The sequence below is a fragment of the Musca domestica genome, unplaced genomic scaffold (assembly GCF_030504385.1).
Source record: "Musca domestica strain aabys unplaced genomic scaffold, Musca_domestica.polishedcontigs.V.1.1 363, whole genome shotgun sequence".
In the NCBI taxonomy this organism is placed as follows: Eukaryota; Metazoa; Arthropoda; class Insecta; order Diptera; family Muscidae; genus Musca; species Musca domestica.
In genome coordinates, this window is record NW_026712319.1 from 287,192 (window position 1) to 313,202 (window position 26,011).

The following is a 26,011-nucleotide window of genomic DNA, read 5'->3' on the forward strand; positions in this document are numbered from 1 at the left end:
TGAGGCGAACACAATGGTCTCCCAGGTGAAAATGGTCTCCAAGGGAAGCAAATGCCGATTGTAGAATAGCTGCGCATTCTGAAACCTAAACTAATCTTCTAGGAACATTTTTAATATTTTTTTTTTTTTTTGAAAATATTTTTTAAACGATTCCAAAACAATAATCCTGCATTAACATCTTTGTAGCCATTAATGTGGATAATCCTGCATTTGGAAAAAATCAAAAAATTGCACCTAAGTCTTATTTTTTTTAAATATTTTTTAAACCCTACCAAAACAATAATCCTGGATTTAAAAAAATAAATATCCTTAGTACTTTTAATCATTTTTTAGGAAAATTATATTTAGGTTTTATGTTCTGGTATATTTTATTTAATTATTTTTTTTTTCTTTATTAAAATATCTAAAATATTTATTAACATACAAAATTGTTTATAACAGAAAAGACGCCAAATTGCCAAAGTCAAAATTCCTACAAATTCCCATTTTGACAACATCGCACAAAAACGCTCTTCAAATGACTAGCATCGACTTAAGCTCTCCTCTCCTTCTTGTCCTTCAAGCGGGCATAACAATCGGGAATGTTACGATAGAAGTCGCACAACTTTGTCTCTGGATTGAAGGCCAAATAGCGACCGCAGTTATACAAACGAGGATGACCATTGACACAGACGAAATATTTCTTGCACGTGTTGGGATGGGGATAGTAGCGCAATTCTCCCTCAGGGGTTACATCCACCTTGACATTGGCATCATCCTCCTCGGGTGGGGGACAGGTGAAACCCAAAAAGGCCTCAGCATTACAGTCCTTAACTAGATCGGGCCAATCGCATTGATAGCTGTCGACATTGAAGGCCAAACCTTCTGGGCACTTGGTAAGTGTGGCCTCACCATGGGCACAATTGTGATAGACACCACACTTGGTGGGATCACCCAGGGGATAGAAACCAAATTGACGGGGACATTGTTCAGTGCCATTGGCCGGTTGCAGACGGGTACGTTCCTTGCACGTGGAGAAGGGAGAATAGGTACATTCACCTGCCGCCTTGGCACGTGGATTAAACACCAAACCATCGGGGCAAAGTTTTTCCTCGGCAACACCGTCCACACATTCGTAGTAAGCATCACATTGTTCCGGATGAGGGAAACGACCTTTGGGTTCGGGACATTGGGAGTCGGCAAAAGCTGGAAGAATTTCGAAAAAAAGGAAATAAATTTGAGTAAAAATGAGATTTAATGATGTCTAGTTAAAAACAAAAGACTTAAGACACAAACTTTATTTTTAAAACAAAAGATTTAAAACACAAATCGTTAATGCTTGGATTTTCTGAAAGGGGGAGGAAACAAAAGACTTAAGATACAAACTTTTTATGCTGTAATAATAGTAATTATTATTTATTTATTTATTTTTTTTTTTAAAACTATTGTCGAATTTTAATTGCATTTTTTTAACATAGATTTAAAAATTTTATTTTTTTAATTTTTTTCAATTTTGGTATTTTAAATACTAAAGTTTTATTTATTTTATGTTTATTTTAAATTTTGTTTAAAAATATTTTAGTTTTGAAAATAAAAGATGGAATTTAAAAAAAAAATAGTTTTTCAAAAATTGTGTGCTTGTCATACCCTCAGCTATATGTCTAGAGAGGGTATACAGGGTGAGATGAAAAAACTGCAACCATCTTCAGACTGCTGTCATTTCTAAGCCACTCGTCCGACAGTTGTTAAAATTATTCCAGTGACAGCTCATTATATTATGTTATCGTTGCCCAGAAGTTTGTGAACAAACAAAATGAATGATGATCAAGTTTACTTGTCAAAGAGGTCAGTTGAAAATGTGCACAACCAGAACAGAACTCAAGCGTCGGCCATGGTGATGGCGTGGGCCACCATAACAGCCGATGGTCGCTCTCCGTTCGAATTAATCGACCGTAGCCTCAGAATAAATACCAAATATTATCGCGAAAATATTCTGGAGGGTGTATTAAGCCTTGGGCACGCAAACATTTTTGCGAGACCCAAGAATGGTTACAAAATTAGGTTCCTTGCTTCATTTCCAGCGCACAATGGCCGCCTAAATCTCCGGATATCAATCCGTTGGACTATTGTGTCTGGAGTATTTTGGACAGTAAGGTTGGCACTAAAAAATTCCCAAGTGTCGATCACCTCAAGCAAGCTCTGGCCGGGAATGGGCCAAAATACCGCAGAGCAACAATCGGGTAGCGTGTGATTGTTTCATTGGCCGTTTGAAGGCCATAATTCTTGCCAAAGGTGACCAATTGGAACCAATCTAAACTTATTCTAAAATTTGATGCTTTATCCGACATTTCTTGCTTTTATTCAATAAAATTTAAAAAAATGTAAAAATTATGGCGTTTGACTTTGTTGTAGTTTTTTATCACATCCTGTATATGTTTTTGGAAAAAGAGAATTTTGTTTTTAGTTTTCAAAAAAAAAATTTTTTTGAAATTTTTTAATTAAACATTGTGATGTTTTAAACTATTGTGAACTTTTTTTGAAAACATAGAAAAAATAATTCTTGTTTCAAAAATGTTGATTCTTTTATAAAAAATAATAGATTTTTAATATTTTGTTTTTGAAAAAAATTAAAAAAAAATTCCAAGAGTTGTGGATGTGTTTTTTTTATTTTTTTTTTTAATTTATAAATTAAAATTGTTTTAAAAAATTGCGAACTTTTTTGAAAAAATCGAAAAATTATTTTTTTTTAAATGCTGTTTTGTATAACTTTTATGTAGACTTTTTATGTTTTATTTTTGAAAAAATGTGCATTGAAAAAAAAACCAAAAATTGTGTGTTTTTAATTTTATTATTTAAAATTGTTAATTTTTTAGAAATATAAAAATATGCATATTTTTATAAAAAAAATTATAATCGTAGATTTTTAGTATTTTATTTTTGAATCCGAAAATGGTGTTTTTTTTAAATTTTATCAATTAAAAATTGTAAAATTTAAAATTTTTTAGAAATAAAAAAATGTATATTTTTAAAAAAAAAATGTAATCGTAAATTTTTAGTATTTTATTTATGAAAAAATGTGAATTTTTATAAAAAAAAAGTTTTCCAAAAGTTGTTTTTTTTTTTTAAATTTACAAATTAAAAATTGTGTAGTTTTAAAAAATTGAAAAATTCTTTTTTTCCAAAATGTTAATTCTTTCTAAAAAATTGTAGATTTTACTTTAAAGCAAAAAGTGATTTACTTTAAAATAGTTTTCCAAAAATTATGTTTTTATAATTTATAAATTGAAAAATTTTTTTGAAATTATTGAAAAATTATTTTTTCATTATGTTGTTTCTTCAAAAAAATCTTAATATTTTACAAATACGAAAAAATATATATTTCTATAAAAAACTTATAATCGTAGATTTTATTTTTGAAAAATAGTATTTTATTTTTGAAAAACAGTACATTTTTAAAAAATGGATTTCCAAAAATTGTGAATTTTTCTTTTTTTTTTTGAAATTTATTATTTAAAAATTTTGAAATATGTTGAAAAAATCGAAATTTTTTTTCCAAAATGTTGATTGTTTTATATAAAATCTTAGATTTTTATTATTAATATTTATTTATTATTTTTAGAAAAAATGTGATTTTTTAAAAAAGAGTTTCTTCATTTTTTTTACATTTATAAATTAAAAATAGTAAAATTTTTCGAAAAAAAAAAAATGGATTTTAATTTTTTTAAAAAAAAAACTTAATTTTTTAGAAACGTTAAAAATATATATATTTAAAGAAAAATTAAACATATTTAAAATAGTTTTTTAACATACCTCTTGATCTATTAAAGGCATTGCTTTAAATAAAAACAAATGACATAAGACACAAACTCGTTATGGTCAAATTAGTTTATTAGAATTCGTCTTGTATCGGTACAATAACCAATTAACATTTATAAAAAACATATATATATTTGTGTAAGAAAAAAATATTCGTTATTTCAACTATGGACTAGAAAAAAATTCTATCGGAAATAGGCAAAATTAAAAAAACTTAACAATCGCCTCCTCATTGTGGTCTTTATTTATGGCCGGCCTTTCTGGCAGCAGCGGCTGACAAACGGGCATTCTTAATTTCAATTCCTCTCTGCTTGATTTCAGGACTGCAGCTGGGTACATTTTCAATATCATCACACTGTTTCAGCTCTTCATTGAAGGCCTGGTCTTCACCACAGGAGATACGTCTGGGACGTCCTTCGATGCACAGGAAATATTGTTGGCAATTGTTGGGCGATGGATAGAAGGTGTATTCCTCCTCGGGTTCACCCAGCAGGGGAGATCTGGCCGGCAAGGGGGGACACTTGAAACCCAAGAAAGCCTCAGCATCACAGTCTTCAACTACATCGGGCCAGTCACATCTATAGGTGGCAGGATTCCAAGCCAAACCATCGGGACAATCGAAAATGTAACCACGTCCCGAAGCACAGTTCTTAAATTGACCACAATTCTTTGAATCACCCATGCGATAGTAGCCAAATTGGCGTGGACAATCTTCGGTGGCCTGTGGCGGTTGGGTCCTAGCCTGGGGTTGATCACACTCCACATCGATGGGATAGCCACAGGGATAGCCGGTGGATTTTTCATTAAACAATAGACCATCGGGACACAATTTCTCTTCGGCCACACCATTTTTACACTCAATATAGGCATCACAGGATCCAGACACGGGATAGGTGCCATTAGCCTGGGGACAGGAACCAGCAGCCAGGGCTGTAAATATATCCAACAAAAGGAGAATAAAAAAAATTCCAATTAATAAACTTCATTTTCAACGGCTTACCTACTAGAAGGTTATTGAGTCTAATTTAGGAATCACAATTTTATTTCTCTTTTTTTCGAAATTCGGAAATCACTTTTAACAAATGTATGAAAAAATTCAAATTGGAAAATTTTTTAATCTTTTTATCATTTCAGAGGAAAACTATGCACGGATTTTTTGTAACAAAACTTTTTAAGGCTATCGCGGTTATAGATGTGAGATTTTTGAAAAATATTTTTTCAGGTTCTTATACCCTCAGCCCATTTTCGATTATTTAAATATATTTTAACTTCTGTTATGATTATTCAAATTGTTCACCCTTTATGGAGTAGGTTCCGATGGAATGGACCAATATTATCGATTTCGTATCGGAGCTAAATATATATAATATAAATATTGCGACGTGCCAGATTTGTACTATATTGGCTTTCTATGAGATATCAGATATTTTTAAAAAAAAAATCGCTGACTTGTTTCGCAAGTTATGACAGATAAAAGTATTGAAAATGGTGACGCTTGGTGGGTGAGGTACCACAAGGGGCTCGCGGATATATATCATCTTCATACAGATCTTGTTGTGTTGTGTCTGAAATTTGAAGAGAGTTGGATGCCTATTTCGCTTTCTTTGAGCTTAATGGATATTCAAAATTTTTACCCTTTGTGGGGGAGGTACCGAAAGGAATGGTCCAATCTCTACCATCTTTATAGCAGATCTTGTGTGGATGAAATAATAAGATGAAATAATAAGACCTTGTCTGAATGGAATCGGATGTTAATTTCGGGTTTTATGTGCTTTTTAGCTATCGCTATTTAAAATTTTGACCCTTTTTGGGGTAGGTACCAGAGGATGTGGACCGATATATTCCATCTCCAAATCAAATCTTGTATAAATTAAAATAATGGGCTGTGTGGCATATGAAGAGAACCGGATGCGTATTTCGGATTTTATAATCGTTTTGGTTATTTAAAACTTTGACCCTTTGTGGGAGAGATACCAGAAGGAATGGTCCGATCTCTACCATCTTCATAGCAGATCTTGTGTTGATCGAAATATTAAGATGTACCAAGTCTGAATGGAACCGGATGTTAATTTCGCGTCATATGAGCTTTATAGATATTCAAAATGTTGAGCTATTGTGGCGGAGGTACCAGAATAGTGGACCGATATATACCATTTTTACACCAGACCTTGGGTTAATGAAAATATTGTGATGTGTGTCATTTGAAGACAATCAGAGCCTTTTTTCACATTTTATAAGAGTTATAATTATTCTAAATTTTGACCCGTTGTGGGGGAGGTACTTGATGGAGTGGACCGATATTGTCCATTTTCGCATCTGACCTAGAACTGATGTAAATATCAGGATTTGCAAAGTTGGACCAAAATTGGATTATTGCTTCTCTTTCTGTGCAGAATTTTTTTTTTTTTTTTTTGAAAATTTCGATTTTTTTTGGGAGAGGTACCAGAAGGTGTGGACCGATTTTGCCCATCTCTGAACGCGATCTAAGTTTGATAATAATATTACGATGCACCAAGTTTCGGCCACCTTGGCACCAAACCTTGGGTAATTAAAATTATTGGGATGTGTGAAATTTGAAGACAATCGGACACTTAAATCACATTTTATAAGAGTTATAATTATTCAACATTTTGACCCTTTGTGAGGAAGGTACTTGATTGAGTGGACCGCACCTGACCTAGCACCGATGCAAATATTAAGATTCTCAGAGTTGGAGCAAAATCGGATTATCCTTTCTCGTTCAGTGCGGAAAAATATTTTCTTTGAAAATGTCGACCTTTTGTGGGGGAGGTACCAGGAGGAGTGGACCGATTTTGCCCATCTCTGAACGCAATCTAAGTTTGATAATAATATTACGATGCACCAAGTTTCGGATGTGGTCCAAAGAGACCTAGGGTCTTATTTCGACTAAGGACCTTCAGTCATATAGCTGAGGGTATAATTACCTCTTGGAAAAATGGCGAAGTATATTCACTCACGTTGGGCGCCATTTCAATAAGATAAGCCATCAGACCAAACATTGATTTATTTATAGTTGATTATTTGAAAGCTATTTAGAGGAAAGGCTTCCCATTTCAATTCTTTGGTATTCTTCACCGCACAGAATACCTCTGAAAGTTCTCCTCCCAATGGAGGCCCCATGACCACAATTTCCTCTCCGATGAATTCTATGAATTGTAACTATGGCGGTACACTCTGTAATGCATGGCAAGAGTGCCCTGGTTAAAATTAAAAAAGGGGATTTTATAATTAAAAAAAAAAATTTACAAAATTTCAGATTTTTAGAAAATGTCGATAAAATTAAAAAAGAAAATTTTAAAACTAAAAACTAGGTAATATAAAAAATAAATTATTTGCAAAGTTTATGATTTTTAAGAAATGTCGTAAAATTAAAAAAAAAGAATTTTAAAATTAAAAAAAAAAATAAAATAAAATGTTTGGAAAATTTAAAAATTAAAAAAAGAATATTAGATTTAAAAAAAAAAATAAACAAATTTTTTGTGCAAATTTTAATATTTTTAAGAAATGTCGTTAAAATTAAAAAAAAAAAATGATTTTAAAATTAAACAAAAAAAAATATTTTTTTTGCAAAAGTTCAGATTTTTGAGAATTGTCAGTTAAATAAAAAAAACATATATTTTAATACATCATTTATTACAATTTTTTTATTTTTCATTTTTTCGAAAATAAATTGGGTGGGGTGGGTGTCATTTGCCATTTATGTAAATAAAACTTTAAGGTTATTTATCGACATTGTTTGTTGTTGTTTTTGTTTTTTGGTTTAGAGCATTTAACACTCAGTGCATCAATCCCTAGTTAATTGTTGTCATTAATTATTTACTCGTTTTTTTTGTTTATAATTGTTTGTGGTTTTCCAAATGCCAAGCGCACTACACATTTCTCACATTTCATCACATTGTAATTGAGCCGGTTTTGAAAAGGGGTTTGTTTTTGCTGTTGTTTTTGTTTTTTCGCATTTAAAAAATCATTCAAGGGTTTGAAAGCTGCTATGGGGTATATGTTTATTTTATGCATTTTTTTTTTTCTCAATAAATGACTTGATTTTAGAATGTTGTTTGAGGAAAATCCAGAACTTTATTTTTGAAAATTTTGAGAATATTTTTCTTAGAGAAAATCGAGAGAATTTGAAGAGTTATACTATCGATTTCAAAAAACTATTTCTTTCAACTAAAGAAAAAAGAGCCATAAATTGGATATTTAATCTAATTTAATAATGGGGAATTTCTATACCCTCCGCCACACATAGTATGGAGGGTATATTAAGTTCATCATTCCGTTTGTAACTCATCGAAATAATAATTTCAGACATAACAAGGTATATATATTCTTGATCAGCGAAAAATTCTAAGACGATTTAGCCCTATCCGTCCCTCCATCCGTCCGTATGTTGTAATCACGCTAGCGTCAAAACGAATAAAGATAGGAAGCTAACATTTTGCTCAGATCAGTCTTTTGTCTGAAGGCAGGGCTATTTTGTCTTGGTTAATGGGCTACATCAGTACAGGATATCGTATAGCCCCCATATAACGGTACCCTCTCCCCCCTAATTCGGTATTTTATGATTCTAGACAAATTTTAAATGAAATTGTCTGAAAATCCACAAAATGAGTTCCTTCTGAGTACTTTACCCCCTGGAAGAGTATTGTCCACAATATCGTATAGGCCCAAATGTCGGTACCTCCCGATATTCCGTATTTTGGTGGTTTTAGCCACATTTTTCAATGGAATTGTCTAAAAATCCATACTAGAAGTTCCTTCTGAGTACTTTAGCTCCTGGAAGAGAATTGTTTATATAGATCCACAATATCGCATAGCCCCCATATAACAGTACCTCCCTTTATTCGGTATTTTGATGATTTTAGCGACATCATTCACCCGAATTGTTTCAAAATTCGTATTTGAAGTTGGTTATGGGTACTACAGCTAATACCTGAAAATTTTCGTATGCAGGTCCACGTCTTTGTGCAGCCCCTATATAACGGTACCTCCAGATATTCTATATTTTGATGATTTTAGGGACATTATTCACCGGTGTTTTTTTTCAAAATTACGAATTTAGAGTTCGTAATGGAATCTAGAGTCTATGCCTAAAAATTTCACACGTAGGCCCACGCCTTCGTATATCCCCTATATAACGGTACCTCCCGATATTCGATATTTTGATGATTTTAAGGAAATTATTCACCGGAGTTGTTTCAAATTTCGTATTTGAAGTTCCTAATAGGTACTACAGCCTGTTTGCAGGTCCAGGGCTATTCGGCATTTTTATGATTTTAGCTACATTATTCACCGGATTTTTTTTTCAAGTTTCGTATTTGAATATTCTAATGCCTTATGATGAATGTTGCTTATGCAGGTCCACATCGTCGTATAGAAGACCGAATATAACGACTATATTCGGTATTGTTAAGATTTTTAAGACTTTAACAGAATTTTTAACGCATTTTTGTTTTTTTTTTTTTTTGAAAAATTTGAAATTCGTTCTAAATTATGGCGGGTTTTCAAGATTCGGCCCGGCCGAACTTACTGCTTTTTTATTTGTTTTTTTTTCGCATTTTTCAAAAAACTATAAAATTGAATTTTTAAAAAAAGTTTTTGAAGATTTTTTACGACATTTTGGAGAGCTATAAACGTTGAAAATATTTCGAGTATGAGGACTCTTTTGTAAATTTTGGAATAGCTATAATCGGGGATTTTTTTTAAATGTTCAAGAGTTATAATTTTGAATTTTGTATCAAAGTTTTGGAGATAAATCATATAAAGTATAGGAAGTAGACGATATAGTCCAAACATGTCACGTTGTAATATTTATATTAGACTTAGGACAATATTACCCAACTGTTTTGGAACCTCCCACGTATAGGGTTAACAGTTAGAATAATCATCACGGGTGTATAAATCTGTCGGCAAAACCGACTGATACTATTTAACTTTTTTTTTTAAATTTTCAAATATCTCTTTTTTTTAGTTTCTTAAAAATCTGAAAATTTAAAAATATTTTTTTTTGATTTTTTTTTAAATTGTCGAATTATCTGTTTTTAATTTTAACGACATTTCTTAAAAATCTGAAATTTTACAATTTGTTTTTAAATTTTATTTTTTTTTAATTTTTACATTTCCTTAAAATTCTGAAATTTTCCAGAAATTTATTTTTTCTTGATGTGGATTTTTCTTTTTTAATTTCTTAAAAATCTGAAAATTTAAAAAATTGTTTTTTTGATTTTTTTTAAATTGTCGAATTATCTGTTTTTAATTTTAACGACATTTCTTAAAAATCTGAAATTTTACAATTTGTTTTTAAATTTTAATTTTTTTTTTTTAATTTTTACGACATTTCCTTAAAATTCTGAAATTTTGCGGAAAATTTAATTATTTTTTTTTTAATTTCCACCATCATTTTGTTCTAATTGTGAAAACGAAAGACTTAAGCAACAAACCTGATTAGATTTTTTTCTTTTGGATTAGCTGGCATCAATTTCCAATAAAGTCTACCAAATTGACAATAAATATTGAAATAAACTTTTTTAGCTGACTATTGTTATTATTGTTGTAGTTATCATGGATGCTGTTGTTATTGTGTGTTGTCTTCACATTGATTTCGCATTTAAAATTCAAGGTCACAACGTATCATCATCATCGTCGGTGTCTGTGTGCCTTGTGTGGATGTGTTGGCATAAATCGTATTTTTTTTTAGTTTAAATGTTAAATTGACATTGTTTTTGGTATTGTTGTTGTTGTTGCGGCTGTTATTGTTTATTCTTCTTTTGTTTATTGCATAATTTATTGACACATTGTGGATGAGCAGGTTTGAGGTGTGGATTTCTTGTTTTGTTTTGTTTCGTTTTTTAGGAATCATCTACATACGGAGACCTTTTTGCTTAGTTGGTGGCTATTGAATTTTGTTGCCCAGGGAGAATTCTGTGTATTTCCGATATGTTTTAAGCCGGTTTTTATTTATTTTTTTTTTTTTGGCAAAAAAAACCCCCAACATCTCTGATTTCTAGAAATCATCTTTAAATGTCACGCCTGACAACATGCCTGATGGTCTGATGATCATAAAATATTCCATTTCAACGAAACTAACCATGACAGCATTAACCATAAAATTTAAGATTTTCGTTAAGATTTTTAAATTAATTATAAAACCTGATTTTTTTTTAATGCAAATATGATGATGAGTTATATTTACAGAATTAGAAGTGAAATATATCCGCCCTATGATCTACTTGATATAGAAACGAAAACCAGACCATTGACGTAGATTTGCAAACTGGTTTTTTAATTAATGCCAGACGTATGTAAATGTAAAAATTTTTGTTTTAATTTTTTAAATATTAAAAATCTGTATCCAATTTTCTAAAAAAAAATATTTAATATTTTTAAAAAATCCACATTTATTACAATCCACATTTATTATTTATAAATGAGCCTTAAAAATATTTTTTAAAAATCCATTGGTTCTTGAAATTGTATTAAAAAAAATCTGATCCCAAAGCTGGTCTTTAAAAAATATTTTAAAAATGCGAATATTTACCGGTGGTTCTAAAAAAATAATTTTAAAAAATCTAAATATTTAAAAAAATATTTTTAAAAAAATCCACATTTATCGGTAATTCTTAAACAAGTTAAAAAAATATACATTAAATAATATTTTATACTTTAAAATAATATTTTATTCCTCGGAAATAGGTAATTTTGAAAAAAAAATTTTAAATTATCCATTTTTAAATATACCATCGGTAAGGTTCTTCATTTTTTTTATAAATTATATATTCACCTTTAAAAAAATATTTTAAAAATATTCACGTTTATAGGTGGTCCCTAAAAAATATTTTTTAAATAGTCCGGGTACATACATATATAAAAACATTTGTTTAAAAAATCCACGTTTATAGGAGGGTTTTAAAAAATATTTTTAAAATATCTACATTTTCCGATAGTCCTTATAAATATTTAAAAAAAATCAGGTTTGTGAGTGGACCTTGAAATACTTTTAGAAAACACACATATAGTTTTTAAACTGTTTCTATATGGCCTGGACGGCGAGTTTTAAAGAATTTTTAGAATTTAGAATTAGAATTTAGATTTTTAAGAACATTTTTATGATTTAAAAAAAAAAATTAAGAATTTTTAAATATTTTTTGAAGATTTAAAAAAAGTTATTGTAAATTTTTTAAAAAAAATCGTTGAAGATTTTTAAAGCCCTTAATCTGGAAACTTTTTAGTGATGTTTAAAAATTTTTTTAGAGCCTTTGCAAGAAAGGGTTTTTAAGATTTTTTAAGGCCCCAAAAATTTATTTTTAAAGACTTTTTCGAAGCCTTGAATGTGAATTTTTTAAAAGAATTTTTTGAAGATTTTTAAAAGAATTTCTCAAAGCCTAAACGTGCACTTTTAAGAAGTTCTTGAAGCTCTTATCATGGATTAAAAAAAATGAAGCAGGATTTTTTTTAAATAATTCGTTGATGTGCTAATTGAGGATAATTTTAATGTATTTTTTATAATTTTTTTGAAGGTTTTTTTAGGTTTTTTTTTTTTTTTTTTTTTTTTTTTTGAAATCCTAAGCTTTAATTATTAAGGACTTCTTAAGGCCCTAAACGTGAATTTTTATAAGAAATTCTTGAAGCTCTAATATTGATTAAATTTTTTTTAATATTTAATGGTATTTTCGAACCTCTTTTTATAGTTTTTTTATAAAGAACGTTTTGAAATCCTTAATGTGAATTTTTTAAAAAGCTTTTCGAAGATTTTTGAAAATTTTTTAGCAATATTTTTTAAAGATCTTTATGAAGCTCTTTGCATGGATTTTTTAAGGAATTACTTGAAGTCCTGATTGTGGATTTTTTAAGAATTTTTCGAAAATTATTTAACGAATTTTTCAAGATTTTTTTAACAATGTTTTTGAAGCCCAGGAATGGAATTTTTAAAAAGGTCCTGAATGTGACATTTAATCTATAAATTAAAGAATCTTTGATAAAAAAAATGATTTAAAGATTTCTGCATTTTTAATAATCTTTTCGAACCCCAAACGTGGATTTTTATAGAATCTTTTAAACGCCTAAACGCAAATTTGTTGATGATTTTTTAAAGACATATTTAAATATCATTTAAAGACTTTAAAAAAAAATAAGCCCTCAAAGTGGGTTTTTAAGTAATTTTGAATCTCTCAATGTGGATTTTTTAGAGATTGTTTTAGGATTTATTTGAAGATTTTTAAAAGCCCTAAACATGTTTTAAAATAGATTTTTTTTCAAAGCTCTAGACGAAGGATATGAAAAAAAAATTCAATGCTTTAAATTTCTTTTCTATAGATTAAAAAAAAAAATAAAGAATTTATTTAATCTTTGTTAAAGTATTTTTAAAGCACTAATCATGGGTTTAAAAAAAATTTAGAGCCCTTAACGTGGATTTTGTTAAGATTTTTTCAGACCCCTAAACGTGGGCTTTTCAAACTATTTTTGAATTCCTAAATGTGGATTTTTTAAACAATTTTTGAAGTCCTTGACGTGGGCTTTTCAAACAATTGTTGAAGTCCTTGACGTGGATTTTTCAAATAATTTTTTGTAGCCCTAAACGTGCATAATTCTTATGGATGTCTTAAAGCGGCAAAACAGTATTTTGAAGTCCTTGAAAGCTGTGATGGCGGATTTTCCAAAAGTTTATATCCAGCTATTTATCTAAGATAGCTTTAAGCTTTGTTTAAAAATTTTATCTAAAGTCCTCTTTTTAGTGAATGTTTATAGAGTCTTTCAGAATTCTTCTAGAATTGTTTCAGCTTTTAAAATTAGTCCTGGTATATCAATGTAGATTCCTGAGAAGTTTGGAAAAACTTTTTTCAACAATTCGGAAAAATGATTTCACAGTTATATTGAATGAATATTTTTTTTCGAGGCGGAAAATAAATTTAAAAAATAAAAACAAAATATTTTCTTTGACGAAAAAGTTTCCAACAAGTTTTCATTTCGATTGCTTTTTTTTTTTTTTTGTGGAAAAAAGTATATGACCGTGGAGCGAAATATCAGTCATGTTGCGTAAATCCTCTGATATCAGGCGTATGATGCCATGCTGTTCTCATTCCACATTTTTTTAAAATTTTGATTTTTAAGCTTATGTCTGTATTTTAAACACCACCATTAAAGACAAGTAATATTGGAAGTGCATAATAATTTTTATACAATTGAACAATAAGTGCATGTCCTTTAAGGACTTTTTTATTATCGTCTTTTTCCTATTATTTGTTTCTTAATTTTCAAATATAAACGCTGATTCAAAAAATATTAAAACATATTTTTGAACACTTTTTAACCAACAAAGTCCAACGTTGAATTGAACAAATTTTGTAAAATAAGGTGTTCGTGTCTTAAGTCTTTTGTTTTATTTTGCAATTAACACAAATCCAGTTGACATTTAAATGTTGTTTGCATATATTTTTTGTTTAAACTTTTGCAATTTATTTGTAGTTTATCTTGTTTTTTATTTTCTTTTTTTTCGTTGCAAAATTCATAAATAAATAAATACTAACCCATTGAGCCAAACATGGCTAAACACACAACAGCACTTAAAATAATTTTGGCCATTTTTTCCGAGTTTGTTTTTTTTTCTTTTTCTTTTTTAATTTAAAGTTATTTATAAATAACTTTGATTTTTGAATAAAAATCAAAAATCCTTTATGCGAAAAGTTAAACTTTTCCAAATGCGAACTGAACGATACAAGCTTCGGCTATAGACTGATGTTGAAAAATCAAAGGCTGCTATAAGTGGGATTGTTGGGCGACTTAAAATGAGCAGCAAACGGACGGAGACGGCAGCAAAAAAAAAAGCTCATCTAAACTTAAACAACATTTTTTTCGGTGAAGAAGATCAACGTGAATCGCATGTGCCTAAGAAGCTGGTGTATATAACAACAACAACTACAACTAAATAAATAAAAAATTATGAACACGATTTTTTCAAAAAAAAAAATTCGCACCCAAAAAATATTTATGAGATGGGTAGAACAGCTAGCACACTTCCAGTTTCAAACTATCGAACTGGAAATATTTTTTTTTTTTTTTTTATAAAAATTATTTTTTTTTGTTTTATCAGCCAAAGCCGTGTCACTCATTGACTGGCATTTATGCTAATGATTGATGCTAATAATTTATTGTTTTTTTGGATTCAATTTTTCTTAGGCGTTAAACTATCAAATTTGAAGTTCGTTTCTAACAAAATCTGAAGGTTGACATTTGTATTAAATAAATTGAATTCCGGAATTTTTTGCTGACAGGTAATAAATTTTTAAAAATTCTGGGAAATAAAAATTCTTGTGATCTACACAGGGGAGATAATTTAATTTGGAGATTTTTCTTTTCAGCTACAAAAAGCAGCTAAGTTCCGCCGGGCCGAATTTTTAATGCCCTCCACCATTTGGAGGGAACTTGAATTTCAACAAATTCCGAAATATACCGCTTAAATGATGACCTTTATATATGGGCTATACGAAGACGTGGCCTACATACGAAATTTTTAGGCATAGACTGTAGTACCAGCAACAAACTTCGGACGCGAAATTTGAAACAATTCGGGCGCATGATGTCGATAAAATCATCAAAATACCAAATATCGTGAGGTACCTTTATATGGGGGCTATACGAAGACATGGACCTGCACACGAAATTTTTTGTCATGGGCTGTACTATCCGTTTCGAACTTTGAATACGAAATTTGAAACAAATCCGAAGAATAATGTCGCAAAAATCATCAAAATACCAAATATCGGGAGGTACCATTTATGGGGGCTATACGAAGACATGGACCTGCGCACGAAATTTTCAGGCATAGCTTGTAATACCAGTTACAAACTTCTGCCGCGAAATTTGAAACAATTCCGGTGAATGATGTCGCTAAAATCATCAAAATACCGAATATCGGGAGGTACCGTTCTATGGGGGCTATACGAAGACATGGACCTGCATACGAAATTTTTAGGCATAGGCTGTATTACCCATTACAAATTTTACATACGAAATTTGAAACAATTCGGGTGAATGATTTCGTTAAAATCATCAAAATACCGAATATCCGGAGGTACTTTTACAAAGAGGTTATACGAAGACATGGACTTGGATACGAATTTTTTTGTCATGAGCTGTACTATTTGTTACGAACTGTGAATACGGAATTTAAAACAATTTCGGTGAATAATGTCGCTAAAATCATCAAAAATGCCGAATATCGGGAGGTACTGTTATATGGAGGTTATACGAAGACATGGACCTTCATACAAAATTTTTAGGCATAGACTGTAGTATCTGTTACGAACTTTGAATACGAAATTTGGAACAATTCGGGTGCATGATGTCGCTAAAATCATCAAAATACCGAATATCGTGAGGTACCTTTATATGGAGGTTATACGAAGACATGCATACGACATTTTTAGGCATATGCTGTAGTACCCATTACAAACTTCGAATATGAAATTTGAAACAATTCCGGTGAATGATGTCGCTAAAATCATCAAAATACCGAATATCGGGAGGTACTGTTATATGGAGGTTATACGAAGACATGGACCTGCATACGAAATTTTTAGGCATAGGCTGTAGTATACGTTACGAACTCGGAATACGAAGTTTGAAATCAATTCCGGAGAATAAAGTCACTAAAATCATCAAAATAACGAATATCGGGAGGTCAGGTTATATCTGACCTGACACGGACATCGTTAAATCGTCTTAGAATTTTACACTTATCCAGAATATATATATTTATATTTTGCAGCGTCCATCATGAATATTTCGAGGAGTTACAAATGGAATGACAAAGCTAATATACCCTCCATAGAATGGTGGAGGGTATAAAGTGTTGTTTGAAGTATATTTTTTTATACCCTCAAACATATGGCTAGAGAGGGTATATATCATTTGATATGGACAAAACGTGCCTCATCGAAATAACGGCTTCAAACCCTAGGTCTCTTTGGTCCAAATCCGTTACAGGACATTTGGAGTCGATCTAGCGATGTCGGTCCGTATGTCTGGCTGGCCGGTGCGCACGATAACTCTCGAAGGGAGTATCCGATTTGGTCCAAACTTGGTACATCGTAATATTTTTGTCAAACTTATATCGAGTTCGGAGATGGGCAATATCGGACCTCTCTTTCTGGTACGTCCCCCACAAAATTTTAATATTTTCAAAAAAATACTTTTCTGCACAGAAAGAGAAAGGATAATCCGATTTTGCTCCAATTTTGCAAATCTCAATTTGTTCATCAGTGCTAGGTCAGGTGCAAAAATGGACAATATCGGTCCACTTCATCAAGTACCTGCCCCACAAAGGTTTAAAATTTCCAATTATTATAACTCTTATAAAATGTAATGTAAGTGTCCGATTGTCTTCAAATTACATACATCACAATATTTCCATTAACCCAAGGTCTGGTGTGAAGATGGAATATATCGGTCCACTCCTTCTGGTACCTCCCCCAACAACGGGCCAAAATCTTGATGCTCATAAAATGCGAAATTAACATCCGATTCCATTCAGACTCGGTACATCTCAATATTTCCATGAATACAAGAACTGCTATAAAGATGGTAGAGACCGGACCATTCCTTCTGGTACCTCCCCCACAAAGGGTCAAAGTTTTGAATAACTAAAACGATCATAAAATCGGAAATAAGCATCCGATTCTCTTTATATTTCACACATCCCCTTATGTCTGCTAACACAATATCTGTTGCAAAGGTAGAATATGTCGATCCACTCCTTCTGGTACCTACCCCACAAAGGGTGAAAATTTTGAATATTCATGAAACTCATAAAACGCGAAATTAACATCCGATTCCATTCAGACGTGGTACATCTCAATATTTCCATCATCAACAGATATGTTATAAAGATGTTAGAGATCGGAGTATTCCTTCTGGTACCTCCCCCACAAGGGGTCAAAGTTTTGAATAACCAGAACGTTTATAAAATCCGAAATAAGCATCCGATTCTCTTTATATTTCATGCATCCCATTATTTCTGCTAACACAATATCTGCTGCGAAGATGGAATATATCGACGCACTCCTTCCGGTACCTCCCCCACAAAGGGTCAAAATTTTGAATATCCATGATGCTCATAAAGCGCGAAATTAACATCCGATTCCACACAGACTTGGAACATCCCAATATTTCCATCAACACAAGATCTGTTATACAGATGATAGAGATCGGAGTATTCCTTCTGATACCTCCCCCTATATGGGGTTCCAATTTTCGAAATCCAAAAAAGCTCGAAGTAAGCATCCAACTCTCTTCAAATTTCACTGATCCAAACATTTTTGCTAACGCAAAATCTGTTGTGAAGATGATGTATATCTGCGAACCCCTTCTGGTACCTCACCCACAAAAAATCACAATTTTCAATATTTTTATCTGCCATAACTTGCGAAACAAGTCAGTGACTCTTTACAACTTCCTATATCTAAATATTTCTCTCAACCAGAAACCTGAGATTGATATGGAATTTATGATTTCCCATAAATTTGTTATCCTTAAATGGGCGTTTTGGAATTCTATGTTTTTTTTTTTTCAAGAATGAAATTAAAAAAATAATTAAAAAAATATTTTTTAATGTAAAGATTTGAAAACAACTTCTTAATTCACAATTTGTAAAAATTATTAATTATTATTAATAATAAAACTCAGAATTTGAAATTTAAAATTCACGTCCTGAAAATCAAATAAAAATAATTTTTACAAAATCCGCAATTTCCCCCAGTATTTGAAAAAAGTTAAAATATTTTTTAATTTATTCAAAATATTTTTTTGGATAGCATCATCGCCTCAATTAATTCCAATAATTTCACTTTTATTTAATTATTCCAAAATTCAAAATTTCTAGAACATCTTTCGACTGAAAACAAAAATTGTCAACGAAATATTTATCGATGATTCAGTGCAAAATAATTATTTCACCATAATTTTTTTGGTCGCTATTTCTTGGAACAACAAATATTTGCATTGCAGACACGTTCCTTTCTTCGGTTGGTTCGTGAGGCTTGCCGCCTATAAGCGATGCTCGCTATGTGCCGTGAAACCCGTTTCAAGACGCCGTTAATAAATAAAAGACATGTTAATCTGAGATACAAAAACCTTGAAGACTTGCTTGCGTCTGGTCTGATAACGGCATGATTCAAAGAAGCCTTGACATTTCTATTAAACCAACAAAAATGTTTGGCTGTGGGATTGAGTTTAAAAATAACCAACTAGAATTATGTTGAGTTTTTTTATTTTTAATTTAAAAATTATTAAAACTAAAAATTAGACCTGCCTTTGAAACTTCTCAAAGGATTTTTTTTTTCAGGAAAATGTTTTTAAAAATTCCACGTCCTATTGGTCCTTGAAAAAAATGTTTTTAAAAACTGCACGTCCTATTGGTCCTTGAAAAAAATATTTTTAAAAAATCCACGTCCTATTGGTCCTTGAAATAAATATTTTTAAAAAATCCACGTATTATTGGTCCTTGAAAAAAATATTTTTAAAAAATCCACGTATTATTGGTCCTTGAAAAAAATATTTTTAAAAAATCCACGTATTATTGGTCCTTTAAAAAAATGTTTTTTTTTTAGTCCACGTCCTATTGGTCCTTGAAAAAAATATTTTTAAAAAATCCACATCCTATTGGTCCTTGAAAAAAATATTTTTAAAAATTCCACGCCCTATTGGTCCTTGAAAAAAAATATTTTAAAAAATCCACGTCCTATTGGTCTTTGAAAAAAATATTTTTAAAAAATCCACGTATTATTGGTCCTTGAAAAAAATATTTTTAAAAAATCCACGTATTATTGGTTCTTGAAAAAAATATTTTTAAAAAAACCACGTCCTATTGGTCCTTGAAAAAAATGTTTTTAAAAAATCCACGTCCTATTGGTACTTGAAAAAGTCGTCCTACGTCCTATTGGTCCTTGAAAAAAATGTTTTTAAAAAATCAACGTCCTATTGGTCCTTGAAAAAAAATGTTTTTAAAAAATCCACGTCCTATTGGTCCTTGAAAAAAATATTTTTAAAAAATCCACGTCCTATTGGTACTTGAAAAAGTCGTCCTACGTCCTATTGGTCCTCAAAAAAAATATTTTTAAAAAATCCACGTCCCATTGGTCTTGAAAAAAATATTTTTAAAAAATCCACGTCCTATTGGTACTTGAAAAAAATGTTTTTAAAAAATTTACGTCCTATTGGTCCTTGAGAAAAATGTTTTTAAAAAATCCAAGTCCTATTGGTCCTTGAAAAAAATATTTTTAAAAAATCCATGTCCCATTGGTCTTGAAAAAAAATATTTTTAAAAAATCCATGTCCCATTGGTCTTGAAAAAAATATTTTTAAAAAATCTACGTCCTATTGGTCCTTGGAAAAAATATTTTTAAAAAAATCCACGTCCTATTGGTCCACGAAAAAAATATTTTTAAAAAAATCCACGTCCTATTGGTCCTCGAAAAAAATATTTTTAAAAAATCCACGTCCCATTGGTCTTGAAAAAAAATATTTTTAAAAAAATCCACGTCCTATTGGTCCTCAAAAAAAATATTTTTAAAAAATCCACGTCCCATTGGTCTTGAAAAAAATATTTTTAAAAAATCCACGTCCTATTGGTACTTGAAAAAAATGTTTTTAAAAAATTTACGTCCTATTGGTCCTTGAGAAAAATGTTTTTAAAAAATCCAAGTCCTATTGGTCCTTGAAAAAAATATTTTTAAAAAATCCATGTCCCATTGGTCTTGAAAAAAAATATTTTTAAAAAATCCATGTCCCATTGGTCTTGAAAAAAATATTTTTAAAAAATCCACGTCCTATTGGTCCTTAAAAAAAATATTTTTAAAAAACCTACGTCCTATTGGTCCTTGAAAAAAAATTAAAAAAATCCACGTCCTATTGGTCTTTGAAAAAATATTTTTAAAAAAATCCACGTCCTATTGGTCTTTGAAAAAATATTTTTAAAAAAATCCACGTCCTATTGGTCTTTGAAAAAATATTTTTAAAAAATCCACGTCCTATTGGTTCTTGAAAAAAAATATTTTTAAAAAATCCACGTCCTATTGGTTCTTGAAAAAACATGTTTTTTAAAAAATCCACGTCCTATTGGTAATTGAAAAAAATATTTTTTAAAAAATCCACGTCCTATTGGTCCTTGAAAAAATATTTAAAAAAACACGTCCTATTGATCCTCGAAAAAAATATTTTTAAAAAATCCACGTCCTATTGGTCCTTGAAAAAAATATTTTTAAAAAACCTACGTCCTATTGGTCCTTGAAAAAAATATTAAAAAAAAATCCACGTCCTATTGGTCCTTGAAAAAAAAGTATTTTTAAAAAATCCACGTCCTGTTGGTCCTTGAAAAAAATATTTTTAAAAAATCCACGTCCTATTTGTCATGGAAAAAATGTTTTTAAAAAATCCACGTCATATTGGTCCTTAAAAAAAATATTTTTAAAAAATCCACGTCCTATTGGTCCTTGAAAAAAATATTTTAAAAAAATCCACGTCCTATTGGTCCTTGAAAAAAATATTTTTAAAAAAATCCACGTCCTATTGGTCCTTGAAAAACAATATTTTTAAAAAACCTACGTCCTATAGGTCCTTGAAAAAATATATTTAACATGAATGTTGTCCAAAACTATTTTTTAAAGGAAAATTTATTATTTGTTGATGATTTAAGAGAAAGAAATTAGACTACCAAGAGAGCTCTTGTTCTTGAACAGCCCTGTTTTTTTCTCTATTCGTAAAATTACTCACATCCGTTTTCATGTCAAATATTTACATATCATCAACATATGTTATCGCTCTTGTGGTAATCACCCACCGACCTCTCATATTTCTTATTGTTCACACATGAAAATTTAAGTATTTGCTTTTTTGGAAAACCCAAGATAAGATTTTATGGATAATTGAGTGGATTTTTTTTTTTAATGGCCAACAAATAACCCAATTCACATAGGGACCATATCGGGCCGCAAGCAGGTAGTTTATCATATGAGGTCACAAGTATATGAGGTCTTATCTATCTACCTACTTTAGAGGGTGCTAATCAGATTTTCAAATCATGGAGAAATTTTTTGGATCGAGTTTAGTTGCTGATTTGCATTCAAAGGATACGGTGCTCAAGAAAATTGTTTTTTAAATTGGCAGAGTGAATGGGTAAAAATATACAGAGATTTGGAAAAGAAACATCATCGATCTGAATGAAAATTTTCGAAATTTAAAAAATGTTAATTACAAAAAGTGAAAATAGCTCAATGGAGAGTGCATTTATAAATATTTTTCAAAAAAAAATATTGAATGTATATTCAAAGGATATTATATCATCCTGTAAGTCGAAAAATGTAGAATTATTAATTTACTCAATTTGCCATATATTTATTCCGAACTTTACCATTTGCAGTGAAAATTTCAATTGATCCTAAGATTTTACTCCCAAAAGAAGGGATATAAAAAATTGATTATAGATTTAGCCCAAGGACAATATTTCGAACTTCATATTCGCTATTGGATCCCCAATAGCGTTGCTTTCAGATTATGCATGTTATGTTTGTGTTTATTGTTATTATGCTTTTGGGAGTGTATATTCCTATACGGAACTGAAACGTAGAAATGTTCATCCTATCTTACATTCTTATGTTCACCGATTTCAATATTATTTTTTTTTTAACTCTATTTAAGGCATGGCTGAGGCTAATTACCAAAAAAGTCCGATTTTAACTGCGCATCTTGAAATACATACAAAACGCTACCAACCGAAATATTGAAGATGGGAGCGGGATGGGATTTTTTATCATCTTTAACAAAATTGCATTATGAAGAGCTGTCGGAATTATAAGAAGGTGGTACCACGATGATGGATCTTCATCATTATGCTTCGGAATAAATTTATTATTGGTCTCCCATGCTTCGCCATCCAAGGATGCGTTAAGCTCTCTCTCAGTGTCACAACACTACATTTTAGGCATTAAAAATGTCTACGAGGACTGCCAACAACTCAAATTGGATCTACAGTCAGAGGACTTCCTGGTATAACCATATAGATTCCAGATCAGGTAAGTATTTTTCAATATCTCCTAAGTTCACCAACTCAATATTATTTTTTTTAACTCTATTTAAGGTATGTTTAAGGCTATCCAACAAGAAAATCCGATGAAATTCATAAAAACAACCTACCAGCCAAAATATTGAAGATGGAAGCGGAAATTGTATGTCATCTTTGGCAAAATGAAATTCGAAAAGATTGCAGCAAAACATTGGCATTACGAAGAGCTGTCGGAATTATGAGGAGGTCTTGATACGATGACGAATATTCATCGATATGCCTCGGTATAAATTTATTATTGGTCTCCAATGTTTCGCCAACCAAGGACCCGTTAAGCAATCATCCCGAACTCGAATTGGATCGATAGTCAGAGGCCTTCTCGTTATGGCAAAATGAAATTCGAAAAGATTTCATCAGGGCATCGGTATTATGAAGTGATGTCGGAAATATGAGGAGATTTTGTTACGGTGATGGCTCTTCTTCGTCATGTTTCAGTATAAATTTATTATTGGTCACCCATGTTTCGCCATCCAAGGACCCGTTAAGCTCCCTCTCTATCTCTCTCAATGTCACAACACTTCATTTTAGGCATTAAAAATGTCTTCGAGGACTGCCAACAAAATTTTCATCCTGAGCTCGAATTAAATCAACAGTCAGAGGCCTTCTTGGTATGTCAATGAAGATTCCAGATCACGTAAGTAATTTTTAATATCTCTTATTTTTATTGACTCAATATTATTTTTTTTAACTCTATTTAAGGTGTGTTTGAGGATATCCACCAAGAAAATCCGATGAAATACATAAAAACAACGTACGAAAATTTTTTGAAGATGGAAGCGGAAATTGTATGTCATCTTTGGCAAAATGAAATTCGAAAAGATTGCAGCAAAGCATTGGCATTACGAAGAGCTGTCGGAATTATGAGGAGGTCTTAATACGATAACGAATATTCATCGATATACCTCGGTATAAATGTATTATTGGTCTCCCATGTTTCGCCAACCAAGGACCCGTTAAGCAATCATCCCGAACTCGAATTGGATCTATAGTCAGTGGCCTGATCGTTATGGCAAAATGAAATTCGAAAAGATTTCCTCAGGGCATCGGTATTATGAAGCGGTGTCGGAAATATGAGGAGATTTTGTTACGATGATGGCTCTTCTTCGTCATGTTTCAGTATAAATTTATTATTGGTAACCCATGCTACGCCATCCAAGGACCCGTTAAGCTCTCTCCCTACCTCTCTCAATGACACAAGATTTAATTTTAGGCATTGAAAATGTCTTCGAGGACTGCCAACAAAATTTTCATCCCGAGCTCGAATTGAATCTACAGTCAGGGGCCTTCTTGGTATGGCAATGAAGATTCCAGATCACGTAAGTAATTTTTAATATCTCTTATTTTCATCGACTCAATATTATTTTTTTAACTCTATTTAAGGCATGTGTGAGGCTACCAACCAAGAAAGTCCGTATCTTCAAATGGATTAAGCCCTCCAGCCACATTGAAGATATGAGCGGAAATTTTATATAATCTTTAGCAAAATGATATTCAAAAAGATTTCAGCAATACAACGATATTGTGAAGAGCTGTCGCAATTATGAGGAGGTCTTGATACGATGCTCCGGTATAAATTCATTATTTGCCTTCCATGTTTTACCATCCAATGACCCGTTAAGCTCCCTCTCAATGACACAACACTTAATTTTAGGCTTTAAAAATGTCTTCGAGAACTGCCAACAAAATCATCCGGAACTCGAATAAAATTTACAGTCAGAGGCCTTCTTGACCTCTTCCAGATTATGTAAGTAATTTTCAATATCTCCAAAGTTCACCGACTCAATATTATTTTTTTAACTCTATTTAAGGTATGTTTGAGGCTACCAACCAAGAAAGCCCGATGTCAAATACGTATCTTGAAATATATAAAGCCCACCAGCCATATTGAATATGTGAGCGGAAATTTTATATAATCTTTAGCAAAATGAAATTCGAAAAGATTTCAGCGATACAACTATATCAGTCGCAGTTATGAGGAGGTCTTGATACGATGCTCCGATATAAATTCATTATTTGTCTCCCATGTTTTACCATCCAAGGACCCGTTAAGCTCTCTCTCAATGTCACAACACTTAATTTTAGGCATTAAAAATGTCTTCGAGGACTGCCAACAAAATCATCCGGAACTTGAATTAAATATACAGTCAAATGCCTTCTTGGCCTCTTCCAGATTATGTAAGTAATTTTCAATATCTCCTAAGTGCACCGACTCAATATTTATTTTTTTTGTTTTTAATCTATTTAAGGCACGTTTGAGGCTACCAACCAAGAAAGTCCGATGTGAAATACGTATCTTGAAATACATAAAATCCCCTACCAGCTGATATATTGTAAAAGGTATCGGAACATTCATATCATCTTTGCCAAAATTAAATTCGAAAAGACTTCAGCAAGGCGGAGGTCTTGATACGATGATGGAATTCGAAAAAAAAAAATTCAGCAGGTGATCGGTATTATGTAGTGATGTCAGAATTATGACGAGGTCTTGAAGCGATGATGAACCCTCTTCATCATGCTATAAATTTTTTATTGGTCATCCATGCTTAACGATCCAAGGACCCGTTAAACTCCCTCTCTCAACACTTAATTTTAGGCATTGAAAATGTCTTCGAGGACTGCCAACAAAAGTATCCCAAACACATCAGATCAGAGGCCTTCTTGGTATGACAATGAAGATTGCTGATCAAGTAAGCATTTTTTAATATCTCTTATGTAAACCGACTCAATATTATTTTTTTTTTACTCAATTTAAGGTATGGCTACCAACCACGAAAGTCCTGTGTCAAATGCGTATCCTGAAATATATAATAATCAGTCGAAATATTGAAGATGCGAACGAAAATTTGATATAATCTTTAGCAAAATAAAATTCGAAAAGATTTCTGCAAGGCATCGACATTATGGAAAGCTGACGCAAATATGAGAAGGTCTGGATACGAAGATGGACCTTCTTCTTCATCATGCTTCCTAATTAATTTATTATTTGTCATGCTTCACCGCCCAAGGACTCGTTAGGTTCTCTCAACCACACTTCACCCTGGAATTTTTGAGGCCCACTTTTCGAGAATTCCTAACAAACAAAAGAAA

The 26,011-nt window shown here is 31.1% G+C and overlaps 1 protein-coding gene and 1 long non-coding RNA gene across 3 annotated transcripts in view; one reads left to right on the forward strand and one right to left on the reverse strand.

Annotated features, from left to right (window-relative positions):
- The window catches only part of LOC109613187 (uncharacterized), a 34,774-nt gene extending 11,222 nt beyond the window's left edge, over positions 1 to 23,552 (forward strand). Inside the window, exons 2-3 of the long non-coding RNA XR_009342859.1 lie at positions 22,501 to 22,874; positions 22,940 to 23,552. This is a non-coding gene — a long non-coding RNA (uncharacterized LOC109613187). The remainder of the gene's footprint in view (positions 1 to 22,500; positions 22,875 to 22,939) is intronic.
- On the reverse strand, positions 429 to 14,560 carry LOC101887347 (protein obstructor-E). 2 transcript variants are annotated; one of them, XM_059126074.1, is made up of 2 exons: positions 14,337 to 14,560; positions 429 to 1,185 (listed from the first exon to the last, which is right to left on the reverse strand). In XM_059126074.1, the coding sequence occupies exons 1-2, from the start codon at positions 14,389 to 14,391 to the stop codon at positions 533 to 535; spliced, it is 708 nt and encodes a 235-aa protein (XP_058982057.1). In that variant the 5' UTR covers positions 14,392 to 14,560; the 3' UTR covers positions 429 to 532. The 2 variants fall into 2 exon arrangements, with proteins under 2 accessions (XP_058982057.1, XP_058982056.1); XM_059126073.1 differs by lacking the exon at positions 429 to 1,185 and adding an exon at positions 3,850 to 4,725 and having other exon boundaries at positions 14,337 to 14,552.
- Positions 23,553 to 26,011: the final 2,459 nt, after the last annotated feature.